At 46.5% G+C, this 16,391-nt stretch overlaps 1 protein-coding gene across 3 annotated transcripts in view; it reads left to right on the forward strand.

Moving 5' to 3' along the window:
- NTNG2 (netrin G2) overlaps window positions 1–16,391 on the forward strand; it is a 72,599-nt gene that overhangs the window by 36,550 nt on the left and 19,658 nt on the right. For all 3 annotated transcript variants that reach the window (XM_073313846.2, XM_073313845.2, XM_073313847.2), the window contains 2 exons: window positions 12,538–12,710; window positions 14,748–14,774. In XM_073313846.2, coding sequence (XP_073169947.1) covers window positions 12,538–12,710; window positions 14,748–14,774 — 200 coding nt within the window. The remainder of the gene's footprint in view (window positions 1–12,537; window positions 12,711–14,747; window positions 14,775–16,391) is intronic.

Consider the following 16,391-nt stretch of genomic DNA (forward strand, 5'->3'; position numbering starts at 1 on the left):
TAGGTTACACAAATCCTCCTTCGGTCAAAATGGCATTTCTGCAAGCTCCTGGGCTCTCCCAGCCAAACCTCCCATCCCCAGCTTCTCTAGAAGAAAAGTTATCACAGGAACCTGACAAAACTTCCTGGAACAAGAGCAGGGCAGAGCTTAAAAGGACTCAGACTAATGGAAGCTGTTGGCCTCATTCTCACATCCACATTCTGTAGGCCGCACTTTTCCGGGGACCATACGTACCCTGGAGGAGAATGTGGGGCAATCCATGGAAGCTCTGGGTAGGCTTGGAGGTCTCCATTTTGTGAGGGCTAAGTGTGGTGTTGGCTGGAGCAGACTATTGACTCTGCTATCCCCCCAAGCGCATACATACGCACACAGGCACCCTTCTCTGTCTGCACCTTCACGTCACACTAGCTCAGCTAGGTCTGTTTCTCAGTTCACGTCTGGCAGGTTATTTTTACTCTCTCGCTCTTCCTTGGTGTTCTTTTTCTTCTTCCATCCTGTCCCTATTGATCTGCTGAGTAACTGGAGATGCACAGACCTTAGGACAGGAATAGAAACGAGAAAGCGCTTGGCCTGCATGAGTGTGTGCCCGCGCATCAGTCGGGGTAGTGCGAGGGAGGGAAATGGAAAGACCTTTCCACACAGCTCTCTGTTCACAGCTTAGTTCTCTGCTCAGAACAGCAACCAACGCAGTTAACCATGTGAGATTAAATGAATGAGGCTCCTCGTCTCTTTTCCTGTGTGCAGAGTCACAGTGGGCTCGTCAGGCAGGTGAGATAGAAAAGGCCACACTCTACTCCTATCATGCAGCATCTCTTTGGAGTAATTTTCTCCTCTCTGGAATGTCAGGCACAGCAGCATTCACTAGGGCAAACTCCATCCCAGAGGGATTAATGAGCAGTAATTGAAGTTAATGTGGCATAGCCAGGACACAGATTCAGTTATGAGAAATCAGATTTGAGAGAAGTGACTCAATTTCAGACTAATTAACAGATTCCTCTTTCTTCCTCTCTTCCCTGTTTTTTTTTTCCCTTTCTCTCTTTCGTTCTCTCTTTCTAGACCTAAGTAGTCCTCTGAGAAAATTGCAGAATGTGAGCTCAGAGATGTCATTTATATTACAAAATGCACATGTGAAATAGGCTTAGAGAATAATAATACCTCGGCTGCTAGGCCTTTGTCAGGCCAAGGATTAATTAATTAGAAGAGATGATTTTCAGTTTTGTAGGTTGTTTGTTTTAGATTCCCTGCCTCCCCCTTCACAATCTGTTTTCTTTCTGTGAAGGTTTTTTTGTTGGTGGTGGGTATTTTTTGGTTTAAATTTTCCACCTTCCAATGCTTTGGTTTGTAATTTTTTTCTCCGGTTGTTTCATGCTGCTGTGAGGTACACACACTTTTACACATGGATTCCCTACCAGGGTTGCCTTTCTTTCTGCTTGAATAAGAGCATAGAGTTTGCCATACCAGACCAAAACACTAGTCCACTATTCTGCCTCTCGCAGTGGCCAGTACCTGCAGCTTCAGACTCAAAGGAACATGACCCTCCCCAAACAGCCTTATAGTGCAGCTGGTTAATTGTCCACTGCTGGTCACATGCAGGGGGGTATTCTTTGCTGCCCTCCCAGTCATCCTGTACCGCAAAACATGACAGTTGGTGGTACTAGATAAAAAATCTTGCCAAAAGAAATACAGTTACCCCTCTGCTCAGCTGAGCTGCAGCCTCCTGATTCTGTCCCTTTGTATGGTGCAGTGGCCACAGCCCTTTGTGTTTTCATGTTTAGGACCCAGATTGGAATCTGGAAATCGGTACACGTGTGAAATGAGTTCTGTTTGGTCTCAGCCTGTATTTCAGTGCACGGAATTTCCTAACCCTCTGTCTATTTAGAAAGTTGTAGGAGAATCTCCACATGTGTAGAAACATCGCTTGCTATCTTCAGTCATCTGACAGCTGCTACTGGGTTGTTTTAGAGGTGAGGTTCTTAGATTTTGATGAACAACTGACCAGCGATCAGACATGTTTTACTGAGGAATGAAGGGGGGTCTGGGAGCAGCATCTCCACCTGTTAGCAGCATGAAAAATACACATGGGTACAAGGCAAAATGTTGTAATACATTTTGGGTTTCCCTCTGAGGAGATGCTGCTACTGAGTACAAGGTTCCTACCACTCTTTCCCTGCATTGTTCTTGGAATTTCCAAGAGGTGTGGTATGTGTCACCCAAGTTAGGGGTGATTGGCACCCAATAAACTATGGTATCCTGGCTTTGAGGATTGCCAGTCAGCTAGGGAGAGTGTTCCGATGATGCAATATTCCATTGGCTGAGTGTGTTCTCTCTCGCTGCAGGAGGATTATATGGATGGAGTTTCTTTGGAAATGGTCTGAACTGGAATTAACTAATTTAAGAGACATCTTGCTCCAGGCCGTATAGTTAAATTAAGTTATTAACTCACATCAGCTGTTTGCTTATATTTCCCCAAGACTCTTAAATGCTATTACTGTAATTGCTGCAAAATGGAGGAGAGTCCTTGCAGGCTTGCAGTAAGGGGGGGCGAGAGTGGGAGACACAGAACGCTCCCCCTTTGTCCAAGCACTAGTGACATTTCATCAATGCCAGCTGAGAGATGCCCAAGGTCCTATTACCTGCCTCTGGCTTTGTTTTGTGGAGCCTTCTTTCCTTTTGTTGCCGAGTTGTGTCCGGTCCTGAGCAAATAATAGAATTTCATCGATAGACTGAGGAGGTGATGTATGTTAAAGTACTTAATATAAAGAGACTTCTACCGGAGCCCAAATTAAATTTGGCCAATGAACTCAATTGCAGGCATTATTGCGTTCCAGGAGAAAGTCCAGAGAGCATTTATACACATTACTCTGCAAATATTTATGTTAGTATATCCGTGGTACATCCTTTTCACCCTTCCTCCTCGTCTGCCCCCAAACCCCTACCTCAGAAGGTTTTTAAAAAGACTGCTCTGCATGTAAATAATGATAAGGGGAAATCCTTTCCAAAGTTCAGCAATATTTTGACTGCTGCTGAGTAGCAATTTATTTAAAATGACTTGCTGCACCCAATGGAGTGGCTATCCATTATGCTAATCATCTTGGCATCTTTTAGATGGTCTTCTCTTGATAACCCAACTTCAAATGAATTTCTAAGGGCGGCACAAATAGTTTTCTTTTCCCTCAAGGGTTCCAGTAGAATTCACCAGTCCATAACAACTCTGTGGTGCTAGGAATCTCTGTGGAGAGTATTGCTTATGGAGGCTGGGAGGAGAAAAGCATCTCGGGGGATGAGTTTAATCGGTATGGTGCTTTGCTCTGTCAGGCACTGTACAGTGGATGCATTATGTGAAGTGTCCTGCACATTGAGGCAGCGTGACACATATCTTGTTCCACACGATGAGGATCCAGGACATTAATCTGCCTTATGCAAAGCTGCCAAGTTCAGACTGGGATTTGAATATCCCAACAGTGTAGCCTGTATTCAGACCTGGAGTGGTGGTTTGAAGCTGAAATGGGGACATTCAGATCTGGACATTCAGATCTGGATTTCCCCAGGGTTCAGAGGTGGCAGCGTTGGGGATTCGGATCCCATGTAATCCCATGTAATTCAGGCCCATCTCTAGTCATATGATCATAGAATCATAGAATATCAGGGTTGGAAGGGACCTCAGGAGGTCATCTAGTCCAACCCCCTGCTCAAAGCAGGACCAATCCCCAATTAAATCATCGCAGCCAGGGCTTTGTCAAGCCTGACCTTAAAAACTTCTAAGGAAGGAGATTCTACCACCTCCCTAGGTAACGCATTCCAGTGTTTCACCACCCTCCTAGTGAAAAAGATTTTCCTAATATCCAACCTAAACCTCCCCCACTGCAACTTGAGACCATTACTCCTTGTCCTGTCCTCTTCTACCACTGAGAATAGCCTAGAACCATCCTCTTTGGAACCACCCCTCAGGTAGTTGAAAGCAGCTATCAAATCCCCCCTGATTCTTCTCTTCTGCAGACTAAACAATCCCAGCTCCCTCAGCCTCTCCTCATAAGTCATGTGTTCCAGACCCCACTATAAGATCAAATAGCAGGATGTGAACCTCATGCTGAAGCCATCGGACGTTGTCATGACAAGTGTCTTCTGCACCTTGAGATTACTTGGGCTGATTTACCACGTGATGTTTTCCCACGTCACAATCTGGAACAGTGAGAAACCCAGACTAGGTTATTTTTTCCAGGAATTTGAATCCAAATAGAAAAAAACTCTTCTTTCTGGGAAAGCAGGGAGCCACCTACATTCTGTATTCACTGGGCACTGTTTCACTAGCTTCTGGGTGCACAGATGGAGCACAAAGAGTCCCAGTGCAATGGCCATTGTATGTTGTATTTGCAGACTTGCTGCGAGGTCAGTGAAATAGTTGCTTCATGCTTTGCTGATCTGCCAGAACAGTTGCAGAGAATTAGGTAGAAACAGGGTTAATCGTCCAAGAGCTGCCTAAGTGCTGTGTGTAAGCACAGGCGGTGGATGACAATAGCGGGAAGGGAGGAAAATAGTTATTCATGTATTCACGAGAGCCAAGATTAGTTGAAAGAGGGACTTTCTCAGGGACAGAAAGGAAAGAGCTCCCTTCAAACACATGGTCCCGTGAGACTCATTAAAGGTTCATCAGTTACAGTGAGCAAACAATTCAGTGGAAAGTCATCATAATCCATCCTTTGGATGGCAGACAATAACAGCTTTCCACACCTGTGCTGAGTTTTCCCGATGCCAGCTGTGATAAGCAGGGTGGAAGCAGGGATTTTAATTTGGAGCAATTCCATTGCTGAGCTCCAGGGTGAGTCTAGATGGTCTCTGACTGGGGATTAGGAAAGCTCTCCATCTCTAGCCTGAGACGCAATCTGCATTGCTAAGAAGATGGTGGCAAAGTTATCAGCTTTGAAGTATATGCTGGCCTTACTCTCAGTTGTGGAGAGAGGGCAGGTGATGGAGGAGGGAAGGGAGGACAGGTGGAGGTGGAGGAGAGACGTTGGTGGGTAGAGGTCATCTCCCACTGTAGAAATGGTGTGGAAGAAAGCACTGGAGGAACCCAGCTTCTCCCCTTCCACCACTCTCTTGTATGCCAGTCACAGGCCTGTCTGGAAATTCTGGATGCCTCGAGCTGCTTGTATGTGCAGTGTGTATGTCTGACTCAGACGGAGGGGGCTTGGGGCCAGGGCTCCTTCTTTAGTTTGGGGAAATTCTACTGCCTGTGTTACACAGGAAGTCAGCCTAGATGATCACAATGGTCCCTTCTGGCCTTGGGATCTATGACTCTAAAGCTCTTGGAGAGTGAGTACTGGGGACAAAAAGATTTCAGAGGTGATGAGTGCAAGGAAAGCGAGTAGGATAACTTACCCACTTACTGAGTGTTTCCCCATCCCTAGAGCAGCATTACAGTGTGGTCCAGTGGTTAGAACAGAGGACTGGGAGTCAGGGTTTATGGGTTCTGCAACTGAAGTGATTCATGGTGATTTTTTTTGGTGGGGAGGGACGTCACATAGGTGCTGGAACTAGGGGTGCTAGGGGTATGGCAGTACTCCCTGGCTTGAAGTGATTTCCATCATCTACAGGGTTTACAGTTTGCTTCAATGGCTCTCAGCACCTCCACTATGTGGACAGTCATTTAACATCTCTCTCTGTCTCAGTTTCTTGATCTGTAAAATGGGGATAAGGACCCTTAGTTAGCTCACGGGGCATTGTGAGACTGAATTCAATGATTGTAAAGGACGTGGGAATCAAATAGACTATCTCCATGGATTTTTAAAAAAAACTATGTATGTTTTAATTTTATGATGAATGAAATACCAGGGTGGTGGCTGCCTTTTTCATTCTTTCAGCTATGCTGGAAGTCTGCTGCCCTTGCCTTAGTCTCGTCGGCTCCTCATTTACAAACCTTAAGCGTGCTGGCCCTCCATCTCTTACGCGGAGACTTGGCACTGACGTGCCTCTCTCACTGAGACCTCTGGAATGCTGATTCGTAGAAATGGAGATGACTAGGAAACGTTCTTCACGGCTGCAAAATGATGCTTACACACCTGTAAACTTTCCCTGGCGCCCTGCGGTTATCCTTGTGTCCCTGGCTTAGGCCTTGGCAGACTAGGCCACGCTGCGTCATTTCAAAAGGGAAGGGGAGGACGGCTAAAGGACCTGCATTAAAAATCAATAAATACTTCTGTAATGTAAGCTACAGCATTTGGAGCCAATACTGTAGCGTTACTGCAGCATTCAGGCCTATTACTAGGGAATTCTGTTTGACATTCTTCTGTTTATTCCCAGCATGGACAAGCCATGTATGCTTCCCCCATATTGCCCTGAGGCTGGGGATGAGAGAAGCTGAGACTCTATGGCCTATTTAGTACTTGGCCTCTCTGCTGATGCCACCTCCTCTGCTGGGTTTTTGTGTTAGAGAAGCTTACCCATGAGGAACTGGACTGAGACCCACCACACTCATTTCACACAAAGGTCATTGAATAATTATCAAATGGTAACCACTGTCACCTGGTCTAGACTTGAACCAGCAACTTAAGGGGGAAAGGCTCTCTCCCTTTAGCAGCCCTTGAGCCAGACAGACCTCCCTGGTGTAATCATTTTATAATGGTAGAAAGGGAAAGGAGTTGTGGCCGCCCTGAGAATGGAGAGGTGCACAGTAGCCTCTGCTAGGACTTGTGGCATTGTTCACCCCTCTAATATAATTGATTAGATCCTAAACCCCTTTTCCTGGTCCTGCCCTGGCTCAGACAGTTGGGTACCTGATAAAAAGGAGCAAAGAGAAGCAAGGCTTGCAACCCTTGGGACTGGACTAATGCTATTTTCTCCGTTCTCTGCCTGCTGGATCTTGGCTAGAGAAAGGCACTCTTTCCCCTATGCTGCCAAGCTAAAGCGTATGTCCTTGAACTGAAGGCATTGATGGTGATGGAAGGAGGAGAGTTGTTTTCACCCAGCCAACCCTGACGAAGGAGTTAAAGCAGAACAAAAGATGGGGCGGCAGTTGGGGATGTGGATGGGGGACGGGAGTGGCAAGTTTTGCTCCAGGCAGCAGCAGCGCAGCGGGATCAGCAGCCTGGGCCATGTTAAGCTGCTCCGCTGTTCATTATTAAATGATGCATCCTGATGGATTGGTCTGAAAAGTGCTGTGTTGTGGGGTCAGGCCGCTCAAGTTATAGTTTTCTGGTTAGATGGATGATTCTCAAAGGCCGAATTCAGAAAGCAATTCCCTGGCAAAATTGATCCTTTGGACGAGGTAACTTTTGTGCTATGGATAGGGCCAGGCAGCGAGAAATAGCTGACCTGGGACTAAAGGGGGAGGGCGGCGGGCTGTCTCTGCTGCTTGCTTGCTCTTTATTTAATTTTGCTTGTTTACGCTCATTAGAGAGCGAGAGCCCTCTCTGGGAAGCACAGTGCCCAGTCATCTCGACGTGCTCCGACAGCCAGACAGATTGAAGCATTTTGTGGCTGACCCAAGAAGCCTGTCCTTCCTCAGCCATGCCCTGCAGGCGTGACAGAGGAATGCATGACCACTGCCCCAGGACTGAGAGCAGCCCCAAGTGCTGATCCGGTAGCTGGCGCTTGGCTTGGCCGCTGTGCATCATGGGCAGTGAGCTCTGTGTGCGCACGCAGGTCATGAGCGTGCATGTCTACCCGCTTCCAGCAGAGACCCTTCTTTCACGCTCCTTGTAAGATAAGTCAGGGCTGCATCCCACTCTCTGGCTGAGATTTGGTATCAGAGGCCTAGTAGTTAGGAGCAGGTTCAAATTCCATGGTGGGGTGCAGCACCTCAGCTCTTCCAGGGAACCCCCCTAGAAGAGTGGGGGAGATACGCGAGCCCTAGAAAAGGGCAGAGGATTTGGTGAGCTTCTCTGCCCCCATCATTGTGCCATGCGACTGCAGGTGAAGTTAAGAGAAATGTTTAGTAAAATGCCCCATGCAGATGGAAGTTCAGACACTAGCAGCTCAGCAGCACCTTTCTATTGTAAGAGCTGCCCAGGCCCTGCCCAGGGAGGTCCAGGCCATGACTGAATAACCCTGGTTAGCCTCTGTTGCTGCCGTGGGAATGCAGCTGGTGGTGAACAGTCTTCTGACTCGGGGAAGGCCTTGGGGCATGAAGAGACTGTCACATTTCGCACATGATCTGCCTCAGCTGCCTTGTCATTACAACAGTGCACCTATGCGTGACTGTAAAAGGTACCGGGGCCTATGCCCAGTAGTGGCTTTTGGTCCCCTTGTCATGTGATAGCTGTGTGCACGGCAGAGGGATGAGCTATAATACCTTTCCATTCCTGAGGCTCCCAAAGAAGCTGGCAAATATTGATTGGTTAAGCATTATCCACGCTGCACTGGGAAGTATTAGACACATTTTATAGATGAGGAATTGGAGGCAAAGAGGTGAAGTAACTTGCTGTGGAGCTATGGGGCGGTCAGCTTCAGATCACGTAAGGTGCCTCTTACCCCCGTCCCAATTCCACCCAGGTTGGGAGGTAAAGCTCCGCAGATAAACTTTCGAACTCTGGGGCTGCCCTGACCAGGGACAGAGACTTTTGGGGCATTGGACTTTTGGGACTTTGGGGTTGCTGGACTCAAGAACCAAAGGGAAAAGGGCATGCCCCAATTTGCCTGGGGTGGGTTTTTTTTTGCTCATGGGTTGTGTTATGAATCCTGTTGGTGGTGTTTCCCCAACATAATGCCACATTGTTTCTCTCTGTTATTAAAAGGCTTTTGCTACACTCAGACTATGTGCTTGCGAGAGGGGAAGTATCGCCTCTTGGAGGCGCCCAGCGGGAGTGGTATATATTTGTCCCAGGTCACTGGGTGGGGGCTCGAGCCGGTTTGCATTGTGTTATTGGAATGGAACCCCTAGATATTGAACCCGGCCCTTGTTGCTGCCAACTCTGACGGGCAGAAGGGTTACATTATAGATGAGGAATTGGAGGCAAAGAGGTGAAGTAACTTGCCTATAAGTCTATGGCATAGCCAGGAACAGAACCAGGAGCCCTGTCATCCAGGCCTTTGCTCTGACCAAACTTACAGCTCCACCGGTGAACTGAGGAGGGGGAGTTGCCCTTTGCTCCACTCTTCTGAAAAGCCTAAGTGTAGGGGAGAGGGATAGTTCAGTGGTTTGAGCATTGGCCTGCTAAACCCAGGGTTGTGAGTTTAATCCTTGAGGGGGTCATTTAGCGATCTGGGGCAAAAATCAGGGATTGGTCCTGCTTTGAGCAGGGGGTTGGACTAGATGACCTCCTGTGGTCCCTTCTGACCCAGATATTCTATGATTCTATGATCATTTGGCACACAACAGTGCTAGGGTTCCATCTGCCTTAGGCCTATATGCCTTCTGGTCATACTTTAAGCTTCCATCTCGTCTCCATCCCTTGACCTGGAGCTAACAGTTCTGCAGGGGGGAGAGGACAACTTGTGCTCTGGGATCAGTGCCGCCTCAGGAGCATCAGGAATCCATCTCTCCTCTGCTGAGAAAATGAGAGGAGGAACGCGTGGCCTTGACCACTGGAGTGTCTGAAAGAAGGGGAGTGAGGAGCTAGAAGAAGTTAGCCTGTGAAGTCAAGGCTGCCCATGTGTAGCACCCCTGCTTCTGAGTGTTTGTATGCTGGCTTTTAAATGGTGGGTGCTAGAATTGAATCATGCACTTTGTTGTCCCCTTTCACAAAGAGTGAGTAGTGCTGTACCTCCCCGAAGCCCTTGCTCTCTGACTCAAGCCTGGGCCAGCTCAGCAATGGTGATGCTCTGACCTGTTTTAACCTGCTATTTGCTTACTCCTCTCCCCCTTCTTCTTTTGTTAATTTTATAGCAAGAGAAGGAGCCAGTGCTCTGTGGACTCTAAATAATTCACAGAGTCAGGCTCCATGCTCCAGAGTGCTGGTCATTGCCTATTCAAGGGGGTTAGGACATCAGTGCAGAAACTTCCCTCAATCAGAGACAGAAGGAAGAACCCATCACAGCTGAGACATGGGGACCCTTTTTTATAAGTGCTGGCTAACACCCCCTTTTCCAGACTCTCTGATTTACAAGCTGCTCCCAGCGTTTTTAAGTGCTATGGTTTTTAGCTCTTTCAGCTGTTACCTGCCATTGCCAGCCTGCAGTAACACAGACACTCAAACATAACATGCTGTGTTTGGCAGCTCCTGCTTGAGAGTGCAAATTTGCTCCCTTATGGAGTGTATATTTCCTTCTCTGCCTGGGTCAGAGATGAGCAATGATAGTATGTTGGGGAGGAGGGACTCCGCCCAGTTTCTGCATGGCATGTGAGTAAATAGTTTGCCGGAAATAAGAACAAGGAAACAAAAATAACTTATGAGTAAAATCTTCCAGCTATGCACAAATGGGATCACAGCAAGGGCAGACTCCGTGGATCAGAAACATGGGTATGGGACTCTTTGGAGATTCTAAAGAAACTTCTGCTCCTGGAATATTTTCCACAAGAGATTGTGATTTGTCTCTTGACTGGGTATAGTACAGGTGAACAGTACCGGGTTTACGGTTCTTGAGACTAATGTCATCTGTTTATTCCCAGAACAGATACAGCAGAGAAAGTAGCCAGACAAGCTTCTCTTATGCACTGTCCCATCAATAGGCCTGATTCTCCAATGCCATGCACCTTCTGATCATTTACACCGTTAAAAAATGAGTACTACCCAATCAGATTTCTTTGCTCACTTACATGGGGGGTTACATTTCTACACCCCCTTTGCCCAGATATAAATGATTACACAAGGTGCAAGGTAGTAAAGAATCAGGCCCATTGTACCTCAACCCTAACCTAGAGGAACTACTTGTAGGATAAGCAGGGTACTCGGTTTCTGTGGTCTATAGGGCTCATAGCCTGAGCCTAGGCCTGCGAGCCCTGAGTTCTAATCTCAGCTCTGACTTTGTAGGAGTTACCTAACCCCTCTTCTTCAGAGTCCTTATGTGTAAAATGGGGGTATTTAAGGACTACCAGTCTTGCAGTGGTTCATTAAAAGTTTAGTCATTAATATTTGCAAAGTGCTTAGTACTGTTTTCATTCTTTGTTTTCTCTGGACACTTCCAGAAAGGGAGCAAGTTGTGAGGATTTTTTTTTTTGACAAGTGGCCTTTTGTCCACTAAGAACTGGCCTGAGACTCACTACATTAATTTCACACAGGGCACCAAATAGCCATCAGTTGGTCATAACTTTCAGTCATCACTGATCAGGGCTGGATTGCAATGGGTGGTCTCAGGATAAAAGGTTCTATATCCTATCACTACTCCACCCCCTGGGAGAAAGGCTCTTAATTTTAACAACCTGCTTGGGGATTGAGGGTCGTGACTCATTAATATAAACACGAGCTATTCCTCTAATATCCTGTGTGTCTAAGGGCCCAAGATAGTTCAGAAGAAGAAAATGGCGGGGGGGGGGCGGTTCTGGGTGATCTCAATGATTCTCAGAGTCAGCCTTCCCCTATCTTATCCCCCTAGGATTTCAGCATGGGAAGAACACGTGAAACTGGGGGGTCTGGTGTTTTGGATTGATATGGAGGGTTTATTTAACATCAGTCTGCCTTGGATCACAGGTGAAAAGATTTTGCTGATCTTCACTTAAGATTTGGTGATTGTTGGTGCGGTGGCATTGAATTCAGTGGTGTTGCACAGGGCATGAGTCAGCACAGAATTTAGACCTTAACATGTAGATAATGCCTTTCATCCAAGGATCTCAAAGCACATTATAAATAGGCCTCATAACATTACCCCCATTTCACTGATGAGAAGAGAGAGGCACAGCGTTAGAAAGTAAGGCCAAAGCTGGTTGCCTAAAGTCAGGCCCCTAAATCCATCTTTAGGCACAAATATAAAAGTGGCCAGAGATGCAGTTGCTCCATGAGTCTCCTGTCTCCTAGAACCTTGATCTTACCAGGCTAGGTTGTGCCATTCACTACTATGATTTATAAACATGGATAGTCCTGTCCTATTGCAGTCATGTGGTTAAAGGATGATACCGCTCACATTGGAAGAGATGTTTCAGATCCTCCATAAATAGGTGAATGAATCCTTGTAGCACAAATGCCAGACACAATAGGAACATGGGTGAGTGCCATGAAACCCTTGTCAGAGCTGCTGTGAAGGGGTAATTAGCTTGGATCTAATTCTGTACATTCAGCTACACAGCATGTCCATCTCAGCTGGGAGCGGATGGCTTACTGTCCTGAGAACATAAGAACAGCCCTACTGGGTCACACCAAAGGTCCATCTAGCCGAGTGTCCTGTCTTCCAACAGAGGCCAGTGCCAGGTGCTCCAGAGGGAATGAATAGGACAACTAATCATCAAGTGATGCATCTCCTGTCGCCCATTCCCAGCTTCTGGCAGAGGCTAGGGACTCTATCCCTGCCCATCCTGGCTAATAGCCATTGATGGACCTATCCTCCATGAATTTATTTAGTTCTTTTTTTAACCTTGTTATAGACTTGGCCTTCACAACATCCTCTGGCAGAGTTCCACGGTGGCATTGTGTACCATTCTACCTCTCTCTTTCTCTCATTTTCCTCCTACAGGTGTAAATGCAATCTCCATGCCAACCTGTGCTCCTTTAAGGAGGGCAGCCTGCAGTGTGAGTGCGAACACAACACCACTGGCCAGGACTGTGGCAAGTGCAAGAAGAACTTTCGTACCAGATCTTGGCGGGCTGGCTCCTACCTGCCTCTCCCCAACGGATCCCCTAACGCATGTAAGTCACTATACTAAACTGAGCCCGCACACTGGCCCTCTGCACAGTGCCTGCAAGTTAAGTGAGCACTGCTTCAGGATGCCTCCATCTGGAGTCAATGCACAGGTCTGCAGAAGAGGCAGGTTTGGTTTTACAGTGGAAGTGAACATTTGCTCGGTTCTCAGTGTGCACAGGAATTGATTGCTACGTGGGTAGATGGAAGGGGAGCTTGATGACTATTTGTAGTGGAGTGGCTGGAGTAAATGGATGTAGATGGACAGAATGGTATCCAGGCTCACAGATGGTTAGGTGTAGGCCCTCAGAGAGGTCCATGGCCTTGAATAGGCATTTTACTCTGAATTACTCTATGTCCCTTAAAGAAAACATCATCAAGCAACTGTGGGAATGTGTTTACCTTCAATTCAGTGCACAATAATTGCACTGAAGACTGAAGAACAGGAGGATGGAAAGGAGTGTTGGGTGCCCTATAGATTGTCAGCTGGAAGCTATTCATATGTACATCATGGAGTATCTGGCCACAGTGAAGAAGACAAAAGCGTTCCTGTTCCTCAGCACAGCTACAGTCCCGTGCAATTAACTGTCTGCTGCATTCGTGCTGTGGTACATGCTCACATGAAAACAAGAACAAACATCAAGGCTGTAAGCCATCATCATCATCATATGAGCACGGGAATGTTGGTGGAGGATGACACCAGACATAGTCCAATATCTCCAGGGTTATGTCCAGTTTACATTAGCAGGCTTGCTTAAATGTCACCGAGCCGCAGTAACTACTCCAGCCTTTTAAGTAGCAGCCTTGAGTGTTACCAAAGAGAATCCTTTTTTCTCTCCCCCTCCATTTCTGAAAGATTTATGTGCTTTAAGATGATCAAAGCTGAAATACAGGCTCCGAAGGCCGTGACAGGAATGTTTTGTGTTTGCCAGGGATGGTAGATGAGCTGGTTCTTTGAAAGAGAACAAGCTTGTCAGCTACCGCCAAGTGTCTGTGTTCCTTCAAAGGATCCTGGGAGAGGTTTTTTTTTTGGTGTTTACAGGGACAATGACATGCTATTCTCTTTGTCTTTCTTCCATCTCTCTCCATTTCTCTATCTCCCCTTCCTTTTTCTTCACTTTCTTTATCCCCACTTCTCTTCCCTCCATTTCTTGCTCTTTTGGACATCTGTCACTCATTCTTCCTTCCCTATATCTCCACTTTGCTCCCCCTGCCAGTACCCATCTCATCCTCTCTCCCTTCAACTTTCTCTCTGGCAGATTTATGGCCAACTTCTGGAGTAGAAGCAATTCTCCAAAGGCCTTTCTCATCAGTCGTCATAGCATTTTCATTGCTAGCCACCTTCTTTATGGTTGGGGAAACCTGACTACTGGATGTTTATCTCCACTGTAATATCTGGATTAAATGTGACCTTAAACAGTCTTCAAACTTTCCCCCCCACCTGTGACCAATAAACTAGCGGGGTTGGAAGCTGGCACCCTCAGCCTCACCCCTAATGAATATACAACTTAGAGGCAACTTCTTCCCACCAAAACCTCCCAGCCTCAGGTCAGATGCGGCTTCCCGTCTCCCCCAACCTCCATTGCTGGGTGTTCTGTTCCAACCTGAAAAATACCAGCCCCAATACAATCCACTCATGAGTCAGGGCCCGCGCTTTGGGAATGCAGCAGTGGCGATGTGGAGCAAGTGCCGTAGCAGCACTGACTGAGTTCACATCACACGGTTTCTCAGAAGAGACTATGACAAATCTCAAAAGCATACATGACCCTTATTGGGCATAATGGCAGGTCAGGAAAAGGGTTAAGAAGAAATTCTATTAGCAGTATGCAAGCTGGCTTTCCTCCCCGCCGCCACTGCGGGTAGATTTCAGCCTGTGCCTCAGAACCCAAACATTTTCAAGGCCACTGCTGTCTGGTCACCTCCACGATTTGCCTTAGGCAGCTTTTAAGATGCAGCAAGCGGGAGCAACTATCAGCAAGACTCCTGTTAATTAGCACAATGGCTTCTCGGCTTCTGCTGACCCTGTTTCTTTTCCTTTCCTCCAGGTGCAGCTGCAGGCTCGGCCTTTGGCAGTAAGTAAAAAATGTAACTGAACTGCTGGCATGTGACATCTTCAGCGCATGGGCCCTGTGCACATCACTTGGGAGACAAATGGTTCTTTTCTGCTCATTATCATCTGCCAGGCAATAAGTCTTCTTCTCTAATTGTCTCTCATTGTCTGTCCCATCAAAGAGCTTTCTATTTTCCTTCTTTGACTTCAGTAACCCCATTGTTTCTTTCTCTGGCATGGTTTCTCCCCATGAGGTTCGTTAGAGTGGCAACAGGAAAGGAAATAAAAAACAACACACTTCTTCAAAAACACCAATGATTGCAGTGAACTTTTCCCCCCAGTTTTACAGACTCCTGCTCCAAGGAGCTGTTTTTGAATGCTTGGATACGGCATTCAGTTTGGGTTACCTTGGGCCTATCATGCCATCCATTTAAAAATAAAAGTCTATATAAATGTAATATTTGAGGCACAAGCAATTGATTTCAGTGGGGATTTCTGCAGACCAAGCACCTTCAAACTTTGGGTCACCTCGAATATAGATCTGCATTTTGTGGCTCAGGTTACTCTCTGAAAACCATATGGTGAAGCTGGAGAGAACACAGTGGAAATGTGATGGTGAATGGGATAGATGGGCTTGTTTATGAGCATAGGGCAGCTAAAGAGGGATTATTTAGCCTTCACAGAAGACAAGAGGTGACCTGAATTAAGTATTTAAACTAGCTAAAGGTTATTATGAAATTAAACATGATAATCTGCAGTACATGAGGTTGTGGGACAAGCAAGGACTCAGGGATATAGGTTGAAGAATTTATATTCATTATAATCCCTCGCATTTTATTATTACTGGTCAGAGCAATGAGAATTGGAATAGAATGAATATTATAGTCAAATCATGGTATCAAGTAGTGTTCCTGGATTACTCCGTCATCCCTGGGGTAACTCCCCTGACTTTTCAGGAGTTTACCAGTGATTAATTTGGCCTATTTGTATTAAATAATCCAGTGTTAGCTTTTTGGAATTTATTAAGTGAAAGGGACGTCATTTGATTTTTATGATCACCTTTTTGTGGTCTGAAGGGAATTGTTTTGCTGATTAGGAGGTTTGCCTCGGAGTATCTTTGCTATCAGAGAGCTCAAATGTATAGGAGAGAGATGGCACAGCTATTGTCAAGCTTTCAGACAGGAAAGGCTTGTGTGGCCTGCTTCTGATCCCACATGACTGTGCAAATCCTACCTCTCTTTGCCTTTATCTATCCCGTCATGATACAGACTCTCATTCTCTCTTGTCCTTTTTAGGCTTAATTAACAATGAGTTAGTGATAAAGTTGTCAATATTGAAACCAACATCCGTGCCAACAAAGTAAAGTTATGTAGTAACCCAACCGAAACATGCACGCGCACACAGAATCTTCTTGGTCTCTCATCACAGATATAACACTGTCCCAGTGCTAAATTCTCTCTGGAATTGGTTACTCCCCCTCCCCCAAACCCAGCAGCTTCTTCTGTAGATATCCTGCAGCTTTTGGTCATCAGTGTCCCCAGTTCCTGGTAGGTGACGTACTCTCAGGAGTGAGGCTGTCCTTGTGTTCTGTAACCACCAGCTGAGGGCTGGTTTGTAGTGGTCACTGTTAATCCCCTTT

This window comes from Lepidochelys kempii, chromosome 16, assembly GCF_965140285.1.
Source record: "Lepidochelys kempii isolate rLepKem1 chromosome 16, rLepKem1.hap1, whole genome shotgun sequence".
Taxonomy (NCBI): domain Eukaryota; kingdom Metazoa; phylum Chordata; order Testudines; family Cheloniidae; genus Lepidochelys; species Lepidochelys kempii.